Source organism: Haliotis rubra, unplaced genomic scaffold, assembly GCF_003918875.1.
Source record: "Haliotis rubra isolate DU_JTF1 unplaced genomic scaffold, ASM391887v1 Scf7, whole genome shotgun sequence".
Classification (NCBI taxonomy): domain Eukaryota; kingdom Metazoa; phylum Mollusca; class Gastropoda; order Lepetellida; family Haliotidae; genus Haliotis; species Haliotis rubra.
In genome coordinates, this window is record NW_025767412.1 from 751710 (window position 1) to 776539 (window position 24830).

The 24830-nt window shown below is 39.8% G+C and overlaps 1 protein-coding gene across 1 annotated transcript in view; it reads right to left on the reverse strand.

Moving 5' to 3' along the window:
- LOC124258637 (protein piccolo-like) overlaps positions 1 to 24830 on the reverse strand; it is a 78002-nt gene that overhangs the window by 42074 nt on the left and 11098 nt on the right. The window contains 1 exon segment of the mRNA XM_046692708.1: positions 1086 to 1305. Within this exon segment, the coding sequence (XP_046548664.1) occupies positions 1086 to 1305 (220 nt within the window).

Below are 24830 nucleotides of genomic sequence, written 5' to 3' on the forward strand. Positions count from 1 at the left end.
GAAATCAACACAAACGCAAAATGAATTAACAGCAAAAACATTAAAACGACATAATGTATCACGTTTCAACACGTGCACATTCCGTTCTGTCATTATGTCCTCATTAACTTGCACTGAGCTACCTGTACACACACACATGTTGTACGCTTCACTAAACACAATCTACAACGTCATGTATTCATATGTCGACGATCACATTCCATCCAAATGGTTCCGGAAACAAACATCGAGACATTTGAAGACATGTATTTGAGTTGATGACTGAAATGTAACCCGACACAGAATGAATCGATATGCAAACACCATCCCTAACAAAACACATATCTGCAATGTTGCGGATGAGAGATGAATACCTGCTTTCTGCCGTCTCATCAATAAATCAACTTATCGTGGTGGTTAGTCTCTCAACAAGAGATAAAGATGCTTTTAGAAAAAATCACAGAATCAATTCGATACTCTCACATTTCAGACCATCACATATACTACACCGTTCACTCAATACCTCATACACGATCTTTTCCGAATTATTTGAAACCCAATTTGAGAGAAGAATAAAATTTAGCTTGGGAAAGATAACACATATAATGTAAAAGAGGAAAATCAATGTTTAGAAACTCGCGAGTCCATGTTGCCAAGGCTCCACATTCTAAAGCACAGCCTTCGACCTTTCCTTCCCTTACATAATGACAGTGGGCATTGTACAGTACCCCTGGGGAATGTAAACAACACTGCTGTATTATTTTCATATTGACGACTGCTTTCCAGCGCTGTAATCTACCATTATGCAGCGGCCCACACTAACCCAGTAATCACTCACAGGGCAAAGGATTGGACGTTCTTTGCAGTATTGACCCAAAGAGCCAAACCGTGGCCCCACTGCTGCTAAACTTGTTTATTTACTGGGCATAATTTATTTAATGGTATAATTGCTCAAATAACTAAATCGAGATGGATTTGAATGACAAATATGAGATATTAGCGTTAGGTTAATGTGAAGTCACAATAAGGTCATCCAAAACACTACACACGATCAGGCTGAGAACAGTGCCTGCTAACTGAAGATGCCGCCATGTTGGTTTGCCTACCTTGGTGGTTAAGCTAGTATTGAGCTCCCCACATCCGGGACACGTGACCTTCTCACAATCCACACACACGTTTGGACCTTCTCTGGACCCATCCTCGTTCAGTCGGATCTCATTTTTGTTGCATATAGGGCACAGAGAACATCCGGAATCGCTAAGCTCGGACAACGATGCTTCCCTCTCAATCCGTGTGGCATATTCTATGTATTCCTCTTCTAGATTCCTGAAAGTAGAGAAGATTAATGATTCATACGGCTGTGTAGATCTGGGACGCTGTCGTCATGTCGCATGCTCAAAACCAGACCTGCTCCAGAACAATGCACGTAAATAATTGATTGGTACCTAAAAGCTTCAGCCTTGCACATTCATAATCTGCAAGGCTTCCTAAAAACAGCTGGTTTGAGTGTGAGAGGTTGCTGGCTCTATAGTCTTTGGAAGACAGGCACATTCACTGAATTGCTCTTGTTGTTCAGGGCTGGAAGGGTCTTAACGGTCTATCTAATTAGGGGAACAGATGTAAATTGAAATACCTGACGCTTGGATCAATATTGTAAAGAGCAAGAAATTGACAAATGCTCGGCCAATCATGTCAAGAATGTATGAGACTGGAACAGTAAGGAAGCTAGTTCATTTATACCTGGCAATGAAGGCACGAGGAAGCCTGCCTGTGCATTTTACACACGCTGCGAGCTGATTGCACAGTGTGAGAGTTAAAACCCAATAATCAGCGAGTGACTGATACCAGATGCGCAAAAAGTCAATATGTTCCCCAGAAAAATGGTTAGAATGATCTGCATCAAGGGATTCCATACAGAGTATACTTCGATATCATGTTACAGCATGTGTCTTCAGTTAATTATTCATACTTATGTATTAAGAAAATGCAACGTAGATTCTCTTTCATATAAAACATTTTCATTAACATTATTTCTATCTTTTTGCTATACATTTGTTTTAAAACTGGAACTTTCTAATAAAATGCTTTCTAAAACACCATTCAACTACGTCTCAATGACACAAAGTCTCATTATACCGCATCGTTGCTGGGTTGTAGAACCCGTTAAGCGTAAGAAACACCAAGTAAAGAAAGCCATTATACAAATGAAAATGCACGTTTCTTCCCCTTTATCAGAGTGCTGTGTGCCTTCAGACAGAATAAGTGGTTCTTAAGAGGTGGAACGCGATTCCTTGGAAAGATGCTCGAGAAGAGGTTCCAGACAAATGATTTTGCGAGGTCAGTTTCCACCTCATACCCTCCGCATTGTTTTAAAGACTTAAGAGGAATACCATTTGTGCACCGTCAACACTCTCGGGGACGGCAGCGGCATCAAATGTCATTCTGGTCAGTGAGTGTCTGTCTTGTTGAACAACATAATATAATCTGGCAATAAATTACAGCCCGTGTCGATCTCGTCTGGTGATATTATCCTCCCAAGTGTGGCCAGGCTTACATATGTCAAGGCCACATGCTCCAGACCCTGGCTCGCTGGATAGATAAATGGCTGAGAGCTTTCCGGCGGGACAACCATAATTCAAACTACTATTGGGTGGCTCTTGTTTTCTACTGGACCGATGTAAACTTTACAGATTTATTTTCTTCAAATTTTCCTCCATTTGATGAAAAAATATTTCGTCTTTTCTCTTTTTTAGGGTTACATTTATGCTTGATCGAAACATCAAGCATATATGTCCTTTCGACAAATTTAGGGTCGCTGTGGTAACTTGTGGTGGTTAAAGCGTTTGCTCGTCACGCCGAAAACATGGGTTCGATCCCCCACATGGGTACAATGTTCGCTAAAAGCGGCGTAGAACTAAGACTCACTCACTCACTCACAACTTTTAGTAAATGTTGCACGCACTGCAAACGATTCCTTCTCAAGAGGCGACGTTGTACCTAGTTGTTGTTGCTGCTGCTGCTGTTGTTGTTGTTGTTAGAACTGGTCTTTAGCAACCCATGTTTGTCCTGAGATAAGAGTAACGTGATCGAGTGGACAGGTTCGCTGACTTGGTTGATGCATGTCAATCCCAATTGTGTAGATCGATGCTCATGATGCCAGTCCTTGAATTGTCTGGATTATTTACAGACCGCCTTCATACAGCTGGCACATTGCTGAGTGCGGTGTCAAAACAACAAACAAAACAAACAAACAAACAAACCTCGTGGTTGCTCGTTGTACAAATCACCGAATCGTCAGGTTAAGATCTGGCCCCTACTACCGTCATATGATGGCGCATCAACAAACAATCAGCTTTTGTATAAAACTTTTGGTGCCACATCTGGTACCATCAGTACTAGTGATTACAAGTAACCCATTCATGAAATTCTGATCCCTTTCAGTCAAATGGAATGTTGATAGTGATGTTTTAAATTTACACAGAAAATCCCATTTCGGTTTCTTAACATAATCCAAAGTGTCGAGTTTTGGTGTACCCGCCACCTGTTAACTTAAAGTCAGTTTACGGCGGAGTAAAGTTTCACTCCTTCTCGCAACAATATTTTGCCTCCTTAAGATAATGTATTGATTAGGGTCAAAAGTTTGATACGTACTCTATCAATGTTCGATTGCAACTAAAGCTTTTGCGTCATTGGTTCAGAAAATTGCGTGCATACGTTCCTAAATCGAAAAATAATTTTCGGTCTGCCGTACATTGATTACAGGCCTCACTAGTATGTTCGGTTAGAAATGGCTTCGGTTGAGCCAATCGATCACGCATCAGGCGGATTTATACTCTCGGGATACACGAGATCTCTTGGGAACTGCGGCCGGAAATGCGACCTCCTTCAGTGCCGTTACAAAATCTACTATAGTAAAGTCATAGCTATTAACTGCTTTGATAGATGCCACATTAACTTTCTCAGATCTGTGCCCAAGAAACTGGGTGTGAAACAATTGCCGTTCAGGGCAGAGGTTTACATCATGTCGTACCAAAGCTGTAAACAGACCTGTGAACTTTCTGCAATAACATAAAAGTTAAATGGACCCATACAAAGAACTGATGACATAGTAGAAAAGGTGTCTTCGGGAGTGACAGAATAATAAAACTAAGTTGATTTCAAACCCAAAACTTCTAGTTGTTTTCACATTAAATGTCTAGTGTTCCTCATCACTGAGGATTGTTTGCATGCTTTTCAGTATGGTTGCCATTTTCTGGGTTTTTTTATGGCATAAGATAAGACAAAAAGGCATGCTTAATAACTGTTTTTGCAAAAGATGAAGGGTGTAAGATATTACAGGAAATGGGAATTACGACGTTCAGAACGATGACAAATATTAAGTATGCTGAAAGTGAATGTTTGAAAGGATGCAGAGACGATGTACTTCCGGTCGACGTAACCATGGAAGTATTTATCTGTCAGCAAAGAAAATTGGGATTGCGAAAATGATTTACGGTTGACTACTTTTAAAACGAACACGATTATAAAGAACCTACCGGTATAACGAACTATGCTTTGGTCCCGGCCAATTTCTGTATGTTTCTGTCGATATTAGTTCGTTATAACCGTAGTTTATTGTATTTGCGTCTTGAGTCGTGGAGTTGGGGTAGCCCGATAGGTAACCCATTCCGGGTTCGATTCTCCACATGGGTATTACATGTGAAGCCCGCTCTCGTGTCCCATGGCATGATATTGCCGGAATAATATTTAAAGCGTCGTTAAACACTACTCTCTCTTTAAGGTACTGGCAACCTTTACAATTATCGTAAATGTTGTTTTATGGGCGTAAAATCAAATGCAGCAATATTCATATTATTGCAGTTCATGATTTTGAGAATCCCTGCAGGTATTATTGCAAATGTATAACACGTCAATGGTTCTCATGCATATTTATATTCAAGCGACAAATAATTTAAATATATGTGCACAGCTGGTCTGCTCTCGTTGTGACCATCACAGAATCACTATTATATTCTTGGGACCTGGAGATAGCGTGACACGCGGCTCTTATGGTTTATACAGCACGCTGGATGTTAACTTCCGCCTACCTATCAAAAATGCATGGGATAGGAATTGCAAACCCATCGCATATCCTCGGCTTAAACAGAGTTGTCTCCCTTTGGATGTATCGTTTTGAACATGCTACAGTAACAAACATGTTTCATGGCAGATCTGGGACTGTCAGCCTAGCGTGCTCTCGTAATGGTGAATACCTGGGTTAGATTTCCCACAAGGGCGCAATTTGTGAGACACTCTCGTCGTCTCCTCCGTGTTATGGCTGCATTAAAACATACTCTGTTTTTCATTCATTTGTTGGTGGACCGTAGTGTAACTGAATGCTGACCCCAGGAGTTATGTGTTTCTGATGAGGGTAGAACCAAAGAACAAATCTGGTCTATTGGCGAACACCTGGTGTCATCTCTGATTTGTTGTGATCCTCAGGTTTCTATTTTAACTTTTACGACCAAAGGAATCAATTTTGGTGAATTATCGCGAATGGGTATATTTGAGGTTAAACACTGAGGCTTTACATTGTGGTTTTTGATTCGGATTGATTGGGATGAAATTGTGAGGTTTTAGATTGAGATTGGTTGAAGTTAAATATTGAGGCTACTCACTGAGGTTTTAAGTTAGCATTGATTTGGGTTAAATATTGAGGTTTTAGATTAAGATTGATTGAGGTTAAACACCGAGGGTACAGATTAAGGTTTTAGATAAAAAGGATTGGGGTGAAATTGTGAGATTTCTATTGAGACTGATTGAGGTTAAACACCGAGGGTACAGATTAAAGTATTAGATCACGATTGGTTGGGGTTACATACTGAGGTTGAGACTGAGATTGACTGAGGTTCGTACAACCAACAATAGTTGAATCCATGTAACCTTTGTTATCATAAAAGTGTATCTAATTGTGGTAAATGTTATACAACAAAGAATACCACAGGTTTATATTTTTACACACATTTCAAAAGCTTTGGAAATAAGTGAATATGTCTTTGTGAAATGTGTCTCGAACTTGCCGGCACCCTGCTAAATTGGCCTGCCGAGGCCTGCCCATTCGCAGAACATATGTCATCGTCTGAGGTGTGGGGGTAGAACCTGTGCTTGGAGAGTCGAAGATCGGTGGTTCCATAGCCGGCGCTAGGCATTAGGGCATCATTTTTGTAATGTGTTTCACATAGCCACCAAATTCTGTACATGGGTCGGTCGGTCGGGGAAAAAAAGAGTTAATAAAGACAAAATTATCTGAATAATGTTCTTGATTGTCATTTATTGTAATTTTTATTCTTTCGCGTTTTTTGGACTTGTGGCAGCGACTGATTAAAAGATAAACATTTTATATGACGAAGCGGTACGTGTTAGGTTCGAGTCGGCGGTGTTGGAATGGCAAAAAAGAAGTATTTTGGGGTTGTCGGCAATAAAATTAGAAGGGTCAGTCGGGCGATTAGAAACACGAACAATAAATGTGCTGCCCTTAAAGGGACTAACAAGGACTGGTCAGCTCCGAGTCCGTGAACTGTGTTTGAGAGGGGTATTCACGCTATCCGGCGGCATGGTATCTCTGACGGATAGAACCATAAAAACCGTCATTCTTCCAGACCAGAGGGCACACCCACGCGCAAACACGCACCCTCCCGTGCAAGAACAAGCACGAACACAAACGTGTACATGCTCATCGGTGTAACTGCAATAACATACAACGTGACGTTACCACCCATTAAACACACCTACATGAAAACTGTTCTTTAAGTAAAATATGCCCCAAATCCCAAAACCATTAGAACGGTCTGACGCACTCATTCCACGGGATGAGAAGATCCTATCTATCTACATCAATTACGGCAGCGGGTTGCACCGATGATGACAAGCAAGGGGCCTCTAAGTCAAATAGATTCTCCACAATCTTACCACGGCCTTCCAGCAATTGGGATCTGATATAAGATGGCTGGAACCACATCTCTAAAAGTCAGAGGTCAGGGTATTTGATTGTCTCGGCCGTTTAAATTACAAGTAGAGGCTAGATCCAGCTTGAGCACTTCTTGTAAAAGGTTTAGGCATGTCCTGGGTCCACCACTGAGACACAATGCAGGGCTGATATTTCTCCTAGACACGCATACCAATTCCATGACTCCTGAAAATGATCAAGCCTGATGGGAATGTGTTTATCTTACGAGCTTGTCGGTTTGATCTGAATTTGTACATGTGAATACTCATCAGTGATGTCTATCTTAGAGATTGGAATATTTCGCGAAAAACATGTTGATGAAGGATTCGGTGATTTTCGTTTATGTGAATTAATATACATTGACGGTACCTCCAGTATAGAATTTTGATCTTTCAACAGTTTGTGTAAAATGCTACTGACTGGCATGTTTCAGGGAGAAAATGCCCACTAGCAGACAAATCGACTTGGTTCATGTAAATACATGCCAAAGGAATGCGGCATAAGAAATTCGAGAATGTCGTAATTGACATGACAATAAAGGCTTCTGTGTCTGCTATCCGTGTGGGTTATGGCACAGTGGGAGGTGTGCACAGTATATTTGTTTGCTGCTTAACGCCGCCATCGGTATTCCCACTATTTGACATCGGTCTGTAAGCATGAAGTCTGGACCAGGCAATTCAGTGATTGACATCAAATGCAGTTAGGATACGATCACCTTGATCAACTACGTCTTCAAGCCTGACCATCATAACCAGTTAGTCTCTCTCTTACTCATGCACGGGTCGCTGAGTTCAACTCTGATCCTCACAGGTATACCGTTTCTAAGATGTTCGAGTATGTCGACCAAGAAATTCCGATTGGCATGCAATTTTATTATTACAAATATACAACTGTTATACTTTAGTAGAGTGCTTGTTGCTGCCGTGTGCGTTTCTATTTTCTTGCCTATTGATGTTTATCTATTTGATTTTGAAGTCTGTGGCTAAAGATTGGACCATATCACCCAGGACATTTCTTCTGTTACATGTTAATATAAACACCCCACCAATGCCACTGTTTCATGGCAAGTCGGAAACGTGACAAACTATACGACTCGTTATTTTATCACACATTTGATTATGCAAGATTTTTCCAGTATTTTTGGAAGAAAATAATTCCAACGTGAATGTTCCCGCCCCCGGAAGCTAATGAAAGTCATTGTATTTTCGTGTTGATCTCAGATATCTCTGTGGTACATCCGACCACACATCGTTACTGCTGTCAAAGCCCCCAGAAGGTTGCGTCTGTAACCATGGACCTGGTGCCATATAGCCGCGAGCTAGTCCCACAGACAGGCAACAAACAAGCGATATTGCGAAACTGTGAGAGTCAGCGTGGGCTGTGGTAACGTGAGAAGGAACCCTCACATTTCCACATCACAGATGTGTGGGACACGATTGCTTATTTGTTTCAAAGCCAATAAAACTATTGATTTGCAAATAATTACGAGATGATATAAAATAAAGAAATGATTTTTAAGTGTATTAAGTATAATTACGTCTGGGAGAAGAAAGATCTCTTTTTCGATTTAAGAGATTACTAACTCTGCGTACATTTTAAAGTTCAGTTGAGTGTTGAAACTCCTTTCTGAGCACATACAAAATATAGCATGTTTAGTTTGTTTAGCAGAGATTTCCTGGGTTTTGTCGCTTCTATTGTTAAATGTTCGAAATGTTCATAAACGCTCGTATCTATATTAACATTAAAAGGGGACTTTACAGACAAATATACCTGGGAGTGAGTGAGTGAGTTTAATTTTACGCCGCTCTCAGCAATATTGCATCTATGTGGCGGCGTTCTGTAAATAATCGAGTCTGTACCAGACAATCCAGTTATCAACAGCATGACCATCAAGGGCTCGATTTAGTGCTTTTTTACTTGCACTGGTGAACCCAATATTGCAAAGTGCAACCTAGTTATTAGTCTAACTTGCACCAGGTGCAAGTTATTTTTGAGAAATAAATCAACAATAAATCTAACATTACAAGCATAAATATGTCAGCTCATTTTTTTTCTAAACTTTGAATAGCTATGGCAACGAAACATTGCCATTCATAGACACGTCTCGGCAATGACACCTCAAGATTGTAAACAGGATTCAGCTGTGTCCCTGTGTTGCTATGGTTTCATGGGTACTACATGACGGAAATATGTTTATGTGCACCGAAACCTCTGATGTTTTAACACACTACGTTGCAACTGGAATTTGGCTGGTGCAACTAAGTTTTTTATCTTAGTTGCACCTGGTGCAAGTAGGTTAACATCTCTCAAATCGAGCCCTGCCGGCATCGATCTACGCAATTGGAATACGATGACATGCGTCAACCAATTCAGCGACCCTGACCACCCGATCCCGTTAGTCGCCTCTTACGACAGGCAGGGGTTGCTGAAGATCAATTCTAACCCGGATCTTCATGGGTCCAAATATATCTGGAAATGGTTATATATAAAATACGTACTAATGATAAATTTATCCGAACATGTTAAAATCCGAACGATTATCTCGTAAACAATGTATATTATATAAATCTATTCTATATTGTTTACCTCGAAGTGGTAGTTAAAAGTCGTTTCACAACGGTCGTATGTCATGTGATTCATCCATTCGTGTATTTTTTATTAAATGTTTTGCAGAGTACACTATTGACAACTTGAATGAGTTTATTAATATCTTAGAGGAGCAAATTCAGTTGTCATCTGCAGTTGCGGCACTCCTCAAACATATCTTCATTGTCCATATGGGGTTAACGGGGTCGAGCTACACAAATCAGTTCTCTATATAGAACAGTATTGATATGACGCTGGCGTGTTCAGAATATATTTTAAATCTATCTATATTCATTCCGGCTATCGATCACCCTGTTATCTTATTCATCGACCCATCTTCCCCTCTGCCCATCCTCCCTTCTTCAATGTTCCGTACATCCTAATTGCAAAATCTGCGGCAATGTCGGTGGGAATTTGGCACGTTGGGTCATCCATATTGCCCGTCATTTTGACAATCGCCTGTTCCAGACAAGCTGCGTTGTTTGCCATGTAAATATCTCTCTCAGCACCAAACACTTCATCTCAGCTCTAATAGGACCCCTGGTCGACTTGATGGTTGAAATTGATTAAGTATATAGTAGGGTTGTGGTATTTAACCACACTCTTAAGGGCAAATCTCGTCCTGGAGACGTCATCAGGCTGCAGTGCCAGTGGTTATCGGCGCTAGCGGGATATCAGTATCACACGACACAGTTCCACATTGCAGGTAACGGTCACAGTGGCCCAACCTCTAAACCAGGGGATAAAGTTTGCGCACAACCTAATCATAGAGTTATTGCCATTATATGCAACCCATAACGGCTTTCATTTACAAGCTCCATTCGTCCATGGGATGCCTGCCAATATTTGATGGTATCATGGTTGGGTTGGTTAGAAAGGAGTTCCATGACTTCGAGATAGGTCAAGCGGTTCATTATCAACTGTACCGCATCAGTGCACAATGGTCATGGGAACAAACCTTGGGAGTGGTTTGTTAGTAATAGTCTCATCTAGTGTTGATCAGTCTCTGATACTAATTGGTGTCCTCTTGTCGAAGATCATACCGTTTTCTCACATGTATATTAGTTCAAAACAATATAATATTAGGTGCATTTAACACATATAACACAGTGTATATGTATGTATGTATGTATGTATGTATGTATGTATGTATGTATGTATGTATGTATGTATGTATGTATGTATGTATGTATGTATGTATGTATGTATGTATGTATGTATGTATGTATGTATGTATGTATGTATGTATGTATGTATGTATGTATGTATGTATGTATGTATGTATGTATGTATGTATGTATGTATGTCTGTCTGTATGTCTGTCTGTCTGTATGTATGTATGCGGGTGTATGTATGTATGTATGTTGGTGTATGTATGTATGTACGTATGTGTGTGTGTGCGTGCGTGCGTGTGTGTGTGTGTGTGTGTGTGTGCGTGTGTACAGCATGGCTGCAGTATGTAAACAATCCAGCCTGTTTCAGTCAGTCAGACTTACTCGGAGCCTGACTATTTAGTTTCATTTACAAGCATGGCTTGATGATGACGAATACTCTTTACGGAGCTTTATAACGTAATAGGTTAACGGAAAATAGATTGGATTGTTGTAACAGAAGCCAGTAACAGAGTTATAATTAGAACTACTTTGAGAATACTGAGTGTAACGTAATACCAGTGTTGTGATTGTGTACGTGTTTTGCAATTCTTTTAGCAATATTCCACACTGTTAAAGCGCAGACCAAAATGATTAGGTAACACACATTTTGAGGTTTGAAATGGCCCCCGAAACGAGAGCTTTAACCATTAGGCAACCATCACCGTTGTTGTGAGATAATTCGTGGATGTTTCTTATCTCCAAACTCAACCAGCAAAAGGGGTTGGCGGAACAAATTGCAAATATAGAAAATCAACTGTTTTCACTAATTGTGTAAATTATTCAACGTAATTTAAATTGGATTTAAATTACTTCGTAATAGTCTTTAAATCCATTTACAATATAGATATCCGCTCTTTGCATAGGAAACAATTTTGTACTAATCATTTAACTTTTTAATTTTAATAAATACAGATGAATACAGATGAAGCTGTTTATGGCTTGATTTTAATCAACTGGCTTCGACGTAACTATGAGAAAACTTTACGAGAATAATAGTATTTTCTTATTACATCAGGTTATGAATTTCGACTGCGATGGGAAAAAGTTTAAATGAGAAAACTTAATATTATTTCACATTGGATAGAATTTCTGCGAGGATTTGAGATGGGAGACGCAGGAAAAAATACGGACAGCCTTAGAAATGGGTCGATTACAAATATTGCTATACATGAAGATAAAAGAAGACAGTTGTGAACGGCACAGTGCGGTAACACATTGATACACTATATATCCAGTTATAAAGGAGCATGTTACCACTGAATACACACCGCTACACTTCACTCATATCCCCCCGACCCAGACAGGCGTCCATCATCATCAGTGCCCCTTGTATATTTCAAAGGACATACTGTATGTCATACAAAGATTAGTCTATATAGTTACGTCGAAGCCACTTGATTACAATCAATCAAATGTCCATTTTCTCCCTCGGCCGCCGGTTCTCTCGTGACCAGCATGTTTCCATGGTAACTATGATAAACTGATCTTGTTGGGAATTCATTTCAAAGATAAGCATTTATATCAGCTTTAGGGACGCCATGCTTCCTCCGGCATCAACTGCGTGTAATAGTGGACCGCGCAGTAGGCAGCGCCGTTTGCAATTAGGATGACAATGGATCGATTTATGGCAAATGAATTGTAAACATTCTATTCAACATATCCATTGCATAACCGGTTCCAAACGTACTGTAGAAGACCGACTGGTTAAACTGTTTGGTCAGCGTTTCTTTGCTCACGCGTCCGCCATTGCACTCTTTGGAGAACACGTAGGATTGCATTAAAATCGAACTTCAGTGCGTAAATATTCTCTGATCAAAGGTTATTCTTGCCAGCATTATTATCTGTTATAAATTGTGGCCATACTAGGGTTCTCTTGCTTTGTAACTGACTTCAAACTATTTCAAAGCATTCTTCAGCCATATATGTCTTGTTAATGTTGACACAAACATGTTCTTCTGGGAACCGTACAAGTAGAAGAAAAATCTCTTTGATGTTTCTATTTTAAGTTCACATGAAAGTCTGACGAATTAATAACTTTCCTTTTATGCCAGAAAGGTTATGATTTTATCAATAATTTCCATCTCAACTAGGTTTCGAGACATGCAAAGCGAATCTTGGGAACAAATTGCACTTCCCACCGATATTATATCTTATGGATACGTTTATGGCGTGAAACGTTCCTCATGCTATTAACCACTGGTTTGACTACCAGTTTGGATTATTTACAGACCATGGTGGCACAGCTGGGATATTGGTGTGTGCGGGCTGGCTATATCGCAATCGGTTCTGTGGTAAATCTATGAACAATCTGAAAAACACATATTTAGCAATATACATACATTCATACATCCGCAATCTTGTAATCTAGAAGCCGTTCAGAATACAGAAAGTAAATAATGGCATTGCAAATAACAGAACACACAAATCACAACCACAAAGCGCATAATCAACTTTACATATGTCCGAGATGGCGGCCATCTTTGATTTCAGATCACAGGAACATTTGAACATTATGAATAAAATCAGTATTCGGGGCAGTAGTTTCCAATATTCCCGGCTTAATATCAGTATTTATGAATTGACGGACAGATAGAAAACTGCATCTCGTAGTATGCAATTAAGAGATCCGTGGCATTAAACATCCTTTTGTGATCATATTACAAGAACGTTATTACTGATACGTTTGCCAAGCTAATATACCGCCGTATGTTTGCAAACATTGCAATGCAGGCCCGTTAGTTTCCATGGCGTCACCAGGTCCCGATACTTCAGATCAATCACCTGAACGATATCAAGAATTAATTATCGGCTTAATTTTGTAGGAGGGTTTATTTCCATAACTATCCCAGTCCTGAAATGTCATTTTCCAATCCTGAATTTATAGTGCCGTCACAAACAGCGAAGAAGCTAATCTTTCATAATTATTTTGTTAAACTGGCGCGTATGTGAATTGATCCATCGACTGATCGATACTCGTTGTTGCACACAGTGCCGTAGCTCCATTTTACATTCAAATGTTTTCTTTGATTATGGAAATTGTGGATAAAGAGATAACCAAGGTAACGTGGCAAAAACGTCCACCTTTCATTTCCTGATTTAAAGATGACACTTCAATCAGCTGAAGAAATGCCAAAGCGGAGTCAGACGCGGTGTGGACTCAACCGTTATGCAATACAGGAGGTGATTGTCAGTCAGGTTTTACACCGCTTTTGATCAATATTTATCCAAAGCAGGGGGATAGATTTACACAACGTACTCATTTGAGGATTCGAACCCATGTCATCATCTTAATCAGCCAATAAATCAACTGCTTGACCACCTCGTTTATACGCAAAATGTACAACGAGGAACATTAGGACACTGATATCCTGCATACCGAGTGGGTTAAAACTGCAAAAGGCTTACATACAAATACAGCAATGTACACCCATATCCGGTTCGTTATATCTGTCAGTTCGTTATAACCGTATTTCGTTATACGCATTTCGACAATGTACACCCATATACGGTTCGTTATATCTGTCAGTTCGTTACAACCGTATTTCGTTATACGCATTTTGACAATGTACACCCATATCCGGTTCGTTATATCTGTCAGTTCGTTATAAGTGTAGTTTACTGTATTTCTGGCCTGACAGTACTAAATGACTTGTTTGAGTGGCATTTTAGAAGTTGAGACGTACACATTTTTATGGATAACAACTTCCTTATTTCGCGAGTGGGACGCTTCGATACAGATTCTTATACCGTTGTCAGCAGGAGTTCTACATAGTACTAAATGAAATCAGAATTGTCTTTTTAGGGCTCTCATACAACAGCCACACACACATGTTGTATATGTAATCATAATATGTGGCATGACTAATGGGGCAGGGGTTGAGCCTTGTGTGCTACGCTGACGACAGTTATTATCACAGGTAGGTCGGTAATGCCATGTCTTTACACACTGTCCGTCATGGTTATAACATTGGTTATAACATTGCAGTATTATAACACATATCCCGCAGATCATACGTCAATAATCGGTCGATGGCTCCTATTAACAGACACAACTGTGATATTGCCAACATCACAGCTTAGTTCTGACGTCAACCTAAGCTGTTTTTTTATGTCACAGAAAAAGAACTAAATGCGCATGCGCTTTCTTGGGAATACAGTGACGCCTCAATGCCAGCCATCACATTGCAAGTCTCAAGATCTTAGGTCGCAGGCGTATTTTTAGGACTTGTTTTGCACAGCCCCGACGCTGTATATACCCATCTTGGGTCACTCTGACTCCAATTGATTTACAAAAACGTTATGCACAGAAACTTAGATTTGATTTGCTCTTCTTGGCGTTAACTATTGAATTTGTACATTTAAGTTTCCCGATTGGGCCTGGGCTACAGGCTTATGTCAGCTGATTACGTCACGTGATAGTATTCCCTTTGTAATGGCTGCTAAGTCTTTCATATTATAACTACATATTTCTTATCTTGTTTGGAAGTTCTGCCTGCCATTTAAATAACACATTATTTCAAAAAAGGAATAGTCTGTTATTGATTTTGGGAAGTGTGCTTTTTGATGGCAACGTTAACTCTATTGCCCCTTCATCGACATAAACAACGTTGAATTTTGCCACGAATTTTGCTTGTACATAAACGAACATTAATTTCGAGCTACTCTGAATGGATGGGGTGCTAATGTATAAGAAAATATCCCGAAACCGTGTCTTCTTATAGAAACATTGTCAAACAACTTTTGTATTATTTACAGAGGAAATCGATTTCAAATTTGGAACATATTCACTGGATGATGTGTGAGTGAGTATAGTTTTATGCCGCTATTATCAATATTCCTACAGTAATACATCATCAGAAATACCCTGGAGAATCGAACGTGTCGAGCGAACGCTTTAACCATTAGGCCACCCTTCTGCTCCTAATGTTGGCTGAAGCTATGCCCTGAGGATTCGTGACTCTGAGCAAGGATGATAACAGATGTTCCGATATGAACGAAGCCATAGTGCTATATACAGTTTCCTGATGTAGGTTCTGCCAGTCCTCGTTGGTATACAGTAAAGGCTTACTCCGATATATAAATGTTGCCAGGCTAGAGAGCTGTCCTGTATACAGTTAACTCTGATATGTCAAGTCTACCGGACACAGAGCTAGACTGTACTCAGTCCAAGCAGTCAAGGCAATCCAATGGTTGACATGAAAAACGATGACAGTGCATGTTTTTATTAATCACTGTGAAAAAGTTATGGCACCTGGTATTCGGGAAAAGGTGAGCATATCCTGCGTCAGTATGCTCAAACTACTTCAAGTTACACGATTCCTCAACAGTTTATACTGGAAGCATGCGTGTGAAAGATATTCTGGACATTATCGATCACCTTGCTCATGCTGTTTGTACGGGGTATTCATGTTGTTTTTAAACATTAAAGCAATGATTTTCCATTCCACTGCATGTAATGATGGTGATGCCATTTTTGCATTTCCCTCTGAAATGAATAAAGTTTTTTGTCTCACAAGTGCCGGAATGAAACAAACTGGTTGTGGTTTGGAATGGTCACCAGCAAACTATGCTGATTCTGAAAAGGTCACAAAGGAATTCTTGCCAAGTTGCAACTTTCACCACAAAGTTTGTATTAATGAAAACACAAGTACAACTGTCCGACTACATATTATAATAATCTTTGGCGAACACGACACATTCTCGTCACCGTCTTGAATCACGAGGTGCTCTTATCATTCAGTACACCGGTCTGCTATAAATGATGCGTTTTACCGTGCATTTACTTAGATGTCAGACCAAGGTTCTACATCTTTGATTCATCAGACATTAGGTAGGATAACTATTTATTACAGCTGCCGTTTACCTAACCATTTCGTCTGACAGAAAAACATGAAGTAGCTTGAAAATTCTGATATGTGGCATTTGCATTGGCGTGCGACAATAGGATGAATAGTTTTCACATTTACGTGATGTAGGTTTGTCTGTAGTCTGAAGTGGAACAAAAGACGAATTGTTCCTTCGTAACTTGTTGAATAAATCGATATTCTGATGCACATGTCTTCATCATTTCGTTGTATGTGCGTCACTTCGAGTTTGTGAGACAATCATGTCTGATATCGCTGACATTTTCTAGAGGTAGTGCTACAGGACCATTAACGGGATTAAACAGAGTCATTAATCAAACTGATAATAGGTGGTGTATAGCATTACAGTTAACATTAACATCAAATGAGGAAATAAACCTGTGTTTTGAAATAAGAGGTAGTTTACTGTAATTTGATACCTAGGTTCAATCTGGAAAATGGCGCTTCAGCAGAATACACGACTTTAGTAAGGACATGGGGATATATGTGACATACTTGTTGTGTATGTTTGATTTGATTCTGTGTTCTGAACTATTCTGAAACAGATTAGGTCATGTTTGACAAGCTATGTGTAAATGGTTGCGCACGGTGTTGTAGTGTGTGACAAAATATCTGGTAATTGTTAGAGACCAACCTACAATTCTTATGAGTCACCGATAGCTTTTGTTTGTTGTATCGATGCGTAGTCTTTGTATGTTAAATTTGATTTATTGTTAGAATTGGATACTGATTTTAATCTTATTTTGGCCAAGAATCGAGCGTCGTCCGTGGCTGATACAATTAATACGTAATTAGCTGATGCTACAAAGTGATTAGTTATAATAGTAACATGAAAGACAATGATCTCATGTGATAACATTACGAGTTGATAACATAATGATTAATGTTAATGCGATAACATTACGAGATGATGTAACCAGTGGTGCTATGCAATAATCACAACCGAGAAAAGTTTTTCCATATTCATAACAATGGGTTAGATCCTGATTAGAATTGGTCTACAGCAACCCATGTTTGTCTTAAGAGGTGACTAACGGGATCGGGTGGTCAGGCCCGCTGACTTGGTCGATGCTCATGCTGTCGATCACTGGATTGTCTGGTCCAGACTCGATTATTTACAGAACGCCGCCATGTAGCTGGAATATTGCCTAATGCGGCGTTAAACAACAAACCAACCAACAAAGCAATAATAAAAATGTCTTCTGAAAGCAAAGTCGACCGCTCGATTCCGACGCTATCACGATCATGTGTTTTTAAATAACTCTCAACGTACGATACCCGGCGTTCGCGAATAGGTCAGCATATCCCCCACTACTCCCGAACCCCCAGCCCTGTCCCAAATACATGTCTAACTATCACCTGAACAAACGCAGAGGACCGGTGGGGTAGCCTTGTTTAAAGCGTTCGCTCGTCACGTCGAAGGCCCGGGTTCGATTCTCCGGATGGGTACAATGTGTGAAGCCCATTTCTGATGTTCCACGCCGTGATATTGCTGGAATACTGCTAAAAGCGGCGTAAAAGCAAACTCACTCACTCACTGAACAAACACAGGAACATATGATACACAGCAGAATAAGGAAGTACATTGGACATTTATCAGTATCGCGTCAACTTCGGAATAACATAACAAAAACATCAACATTGATCTTATAACATACATTATATGAATAAGAAAAACACCTCACTAAATCTGGGTTGAATAGAGGTCGTAAATCTATTTAAACCTTCTCGTTTCCCCATTATAGCACTTCGATGTGATTTATTAACACAGATCTAAAGTAAACCCGAGCACTCGTCCAGAGCAATATTTGGACACTCTAAACCCATCAACACACAAAACACTCTCGCAATTAACCAAACGAAACTGCTTGGATTCAAAGGCCTCGAGTTTCATTTTCCTGACATAAAGAACCGTTCTAGTTCCAGGATGTCTTTTACGGTGCCAGATCTATAGAATAAACAGTTATATTGCCGCCTTACTGAAACTCGCAGGATCTGATGGCTCAAATTACTGTATTATATCTAACTCACAAGAGCTTTGAGTGCAAGCGAATTTGCCTCTAATTTCCCTGCAAGAAATCGATATCGACAAGCGAGACCAGAGACTGAAGAAGGAAAATCCAGGCATAAATTGGTGATCATCCCTCTCTTGCTACACTACAGTATAGTAATTACCTCTATCGCCTTCTGACAAGACTGTACATTGTCGTAAACCCACCCCTGGTACTGGATTGTGGCCATACTTACTGTATGGAGACCACCAAAATTGTGTCACACCGATCGATTGGTTGAAGGTTACTAACAGTATGAACTACGAGAATAGTTATTTTGTTAAAAAAGCTGGAACAATATATGGTTAGATTCACAATTGTACACTGTTAAAACGTCGAATGTGAAAACTTGATTGAATGCAGAACACGCTCAAATGAAGGTAAAATAAGAGTAGGAATTCTACCAATATTTAAAAACTTTAAACTGCACCCGTTAAAACAGGCTATAATACACTTCTCACGCTTAATGTCAGGTAAAGTGTGATTTCGTTAGACAAATACCAAACAATAACTGCATCTGTGTGATGTCCCATTTGGCGGTTGCTGGTCTACATGTGTCGAACACGTAGGTAGATCGAGTTCGATACAACGATGTTGAATGTTATCGGCATTAGCCTTTCATATGCTCCCAGATAAAGAAACCATTCGATCTTAATCCGGAGTTAACATTTTTTCAAACAAAACTTTTCTTCCCTATAAATATTTCCCCAAGCAATTTAAGTTGAAAGAACATTCTAATTTGGTACTTTCAAAACCACTTGATATTTCATATTTTGTTCGTTAAAGTCGCATTTTCGTGTAAAGCCAAGGGTGTCAAAATAAGATTATAAACTCCCCCGGGACATCCTCTCTGCTGCCATGTGATTACACATTAACTATCCTATGTCAATTATAACATCAGTAGAAAGGCGAACGTTCAGTAATTACCTAATCGTCTTGCTTCAGACAAATTACCAGCCGCCTGTGTTTGAACGAGATTCCAACGAAGAAAAAGACCTGACCCTAAGAGACAATTCCGTGCTTAGATCACGTGACCGGATGTAATGAGAATTTGGCTGCTTTGAATTGATTAGTTCCAACAGAGAACAATAATGAACCAGGTTCGGTGTCTCTGTTTTAGCACCATATAAAAACTTCATGACAAATATCCCATAATTATTTGGGGGATTAAGATTTGTGTAAGACGTGGTCAAGATATTGTAATTAGTAACTGATTTCAATTTTAATTTGGTTCAGGAAACAAGCCTTCTACAATTTGAATGTAAACGAGCAGCTTAATTGAAAAAGTTGAATGAAAAGATTTGAAAAAGACGAATACAAACAAACATTGCTGGGTTTCTCCTCCTCCGCAAGCTCTGAACAATTGTTGCATAAAACAAAATTATGTCATCCAAAACTGGCTTCCCAAAGAGATATCGCTAAGGGGAGATCAAACGGTATGGAAGATATTGCTACAGTGAAATTGCACCACAATGCTTTGCAGGACGTTTTAGTGTCACAGCTGCCATGGCGTCACAATCAAATTAAATCACAAATGTCTCTGGTTATTGCTGTATACAAACTGAAAAACTGAATCTTTCACATAAATAATTACAAGAATGAGATTCGCTATGTGAGTAAGAAACCAGGGTAGAGGGATCTGTAAACAAATAATATTAAACTAATCAACATCAGAAAACAATATGTCACGACCTTCCACATAAACAAAATTAACCCATTGGGAGCATACTGCAAAACAACCCTGAGAACCACTTGAATGACACCAGGTGTTCGCAAAAAAGACAAGAAACTCCTGACCCATACCCAAAGTACCCTTCAATCATACAATTTGCATAAATCACGATGTATTTGTCTGTTGTCAAATGCCGTATAGCCATTCGACGGCGGGATCTAAATGACCATGGTGTCATGTGATACGGACGTTAGCGATGTCGTGCAACGACATTTAACGACATTCCAGCTATATTGTGGCTGCTTGTATGTATCTGATTGTAGACCTGACAAGCGAGTACTGAAGTTACCCACCAAGAACCCAGGATCCAGGATCCGCGCCATTATGCGCTTTGCTATTCAGTCCATTGAGTTACAGTCTTAGTCATCCAGAAACCAAATTGGAGTGTTTCTTTGACTTATCAGTTTTACAACAAAGAAGTGCTTGCAACCAGTTATTGTGAAGACAATGATCTCTGTGTTCATGCTTTGCCAAACATTTGACGGCATGCTGCTTATGAAACAGACACATCCACTAACCTTGAAGCCCCACAGCCTTCAAAACCCAATGTTCTTATCAATCAGAAAAGACACTTATCAAACTAATTTTGCCTTTTCACAGAAAAAGATGCTATGGCCAGAAGGCAATCTACTCCTCACACCGACCAGCGTTTGTTTGGCTGCATCTCATTTCAAGGATGTCTGCCAGAATAAGTTAACTCTTGCAGCAGTAATGCATTCTCCATTCCTCTGTAGAGTCATCTATCAAACGCTCCATACTTCAATTACGGTTGTATGGGAAGCATCCATGGGAAATAGAGGGGCTTCTACAGACGGAGAGCATTCGTTATACGAATGTGTAATGTTCTTCGCATGACATTATGAAGCGTGTTTTTCACTTGGCATTATGTTGGGTATTTTTCATTTGAAACTATGTAGCGTGCTATTCACTTGACACTGTAGGGCTTTCTTCTTTCTTGATAATATGTAACGTGCATTTGAACTTGACAATGTATAACGTATTCTTTTCTTGACAATAAGGGTCATTTTTCACTGGATAATAAAGTTGCTTTTCACTTAACAATGTGCAAGGGGTGGTGGGGTAGCCCAGTGGTTAAAGCGTTCGCTCATCACACCGATGACTCGGGTTCGATTCCCCACATGAGTACAGTGTGTGAAGCCCATGTTTGGTGTCCCCCGCCGTGATGGCGTAAAACCAAACTCACTCACTACAATGTTTTTCAATTGACAATATGTAACATGTGTCTTTTCCACGTAACAATTGGCGGTGTGTCTTAACGTGACAATATTCCGAGTGTTTTTTGACATCTGGCTCTGATGTTGTCGGATTGCAGCTTCAGATTTACGTATTTGAAATATCAACATTAGTTAAAAAGCAGCATTCTTAAACATTTAATGAACTCAACGGCAACAAACTTTGATACAGATATAAGCGACAGTATATCATGCTATATACTTCACTCACAGACCACCGAGCAATAGGAACTGGAAATTAGATTTTACAGAATATTGCAAGTGTTTTCGAAACGTCGAGAAATGAAAAGAGTCGCCGAAACGCAGCAAACATAAAGTCCGGACTAAAACTAGGCTACCCACATGAAATGAAATACATCACCATCGAATCACCTTTTGTTGTGTCCATCTTTTACCACTGTCAAACATGGATGTATCTTTTCCCCGCAGGACAATATAAGTATTAATCGATCTCATTGCTAAGATTCTGTGAAATGCTGAGATTGACCCGTGGAACTGGTCTCCAGAGAGACCAAGCACGCAATAATTTAGCAGTCGAATGGACAGTTAATTACAGATATCAGGCACTTGGAATCATGCTCTAGCTTCACGCAGTATAAGTTAGTACATTTCAAGGACATGTAGTAGCCTGTCCATACATCTGGAGAACCTCTCAGCGATGACCAATGAAATAGTGAGGACATTTCCTGTAGCCATGGCAACCAGGATGAAATGTGGAACAAGGTAGATAATGGCATTGTTGGTACTTGCTTCTGTGATAGTCCTCGTTCGCCATCCCCCTGATCAATAGTCACACTACTTCAGGTACACATCAAGCAGGCAGTGTCAGGCGATCAGGGTGGTGCGTATAACAGTGTCTGGAAGGCACTTAAACACTGTGTTGGCGCAGGACACTGTCACATGACATGTCGCATGACACTGTCACATGACATGACGCATGAAACTGTCACGTAGTTCTGCAGGACAATCTGACTTTATCATTACGAATATTTTTGTAGTTTATATATTGCCTTCCTGACCCATGATGGCAATACACTTAAAGCATGTCTATTGAAAGGTGTTACACAAGTTGCGACTCACTGGGAGATATGCTGACATCATACACGTTAATGCAATATTCTTAATAACCATTAATGGTATCTGTATTATCATCACGTTGGTTATTGGGTATTTGTCAGGTCATATTGCGATAAGGCGACCGTAAATTGGCTAGTTACTGTACCATGAAATATTCTTGTATTTGTTCCTTTGTGTCGGTGACGTTGGCTCTTACCATCATGATCGTATATAACATGTACGCTATTATCGCCCTGGAAACCATGAGAAATTATATGTTAAGACAAAGTCTGAACTGATTGCGTACACATGCAATGAGACCCACACAAACATCGGGAATGGTAACGTGTAGTATTGAACGAGTTTGTGTTGGTTAGCTACATCTTTCAACGTTCTTGAAACAACGTCCTCAAGTCTCGTCCCAAGTAATGCAGGTCATCGTTCATCATCATCATCATCATCATCATCATCATCATCATCATCACGAGTAAGGTAGGTCAGCCTAGTGGTTAAAGTGTTCACTCGTCACGCCAAAGACCCCGGTTCGATTCCCCTCATGGGTACAGTTGTACAAGCCGATTTCTGGTGTCCCCAGAAATATTTCCATATACGTAAAAGATTTCCAGATGGCCTAAAACCACACTCACTCACTCACTTACTCACTCACAGACCTCCGCGTATGTCTCCTTGTGTAGGTGTAGGTCTGGTGTCTTACAATTACTCACCTTTAATAACGTATAATTTCATTACATCGTCATATACTGACATGTTATTGGAATGCAGCTCTTTGATGTGTAGACCGGGAGAACGCCTGCGTCGCAATAAATATACTATGTATATACAGTTATGTTACACCCACATAGTAGAAGTGTTTTATTCCCCAAGGACAAGCACCATATTTATATAATCTTGAAATAACCACCTCCATCACACTGACTGATTAACCAATTACGTCTGTTCATATAGACAGAGGTTGTGGGGGATACGTCATGCGCAACATGGAAGGTTACTCAAACCGATGGCTGCTAGATACTGATCTCTTTATTTTATGGTCCATACTCTTTTCTTCACAGGCCACCTTCGTATTGCAGGAGCATTGCTAGGTGCACCAAAACACTTACTTTCGCAAAGGCCTGTTGTCACCACTGTTCCATTCATGTAATGTATATGTCTATTTTTCTGTCACACGCAACAGGGTTTTTTCTGGCATAGGCGATTCACATCAGCACCAGCTTTCGTTTTAGCAGAGGGTGGTGATGCAGCCTACGTGGTTAAAGCGTTCGCTCGTCACGCCAAACACCCGGGTTCGATTCCCCACATGGGTACAATGTGCGAAGCCCATTTCTGGTGTCCCCCGCCGTGATATTGCTAAAAACTGCGTAAAACTTAACTCTCTAACTCTCTCACTCACTCGTTTGGCAGAGCTAGCAGTATGGATATAAAATGATCTATTGAAAAAAATGGACCTGTGACATTCGTACTACTGGATTTTTTCATAATTTGTATTTTATTCCAATTGTATAGAAAACTACTGCGTGTTATGAGAATATAGCTACTTGATAAGGATACAGAGAGGAGGGCGATTGATTCTTAATTGACAGCTTAATAAGTGAGTGAGTTTAGTTTTATCGTTCATGGGTCCAGCTAAATAAATACTCTCCATGGCAACAAATAACGAATATTCTGCTACTTTCACACAAACAAGGTTTTAATCACGAATAGTTGCGTCACATACGTTCAATGATTCAGTCAATGCAAGGAAGGTAAATACATGACGTCATGAAACTAATATTAATACAGCTAATTGTGGCAAGTTCCTTCATAGAGTGCTCACTTGAATATGATCAGATTGACATGACCTTTAAGCCAAAAGAGCACGAACAATGCTCTGACGTTGTATCAGTGTGATGAAAGATAAGATGAATGTTTGAACGAAGTGAATAAGATAGAAAGTGGGGTCGATTGATTTGGAGTAAGAAATAATGGCCTTTTTTCATTAACATTATTTTAATTAGTTTGACATTTACACGGCATGGTATCCTAGCAACCAAATCCGCTTCTCCCTGATTCCTTGGAGGAATGGAATTGATTTTAATTATTTATCACCCGTCGATGTTCGGAAAAACATCTGATTAAAGTTGTTTTTAATGTGCAGAAAGTGTAGTATATC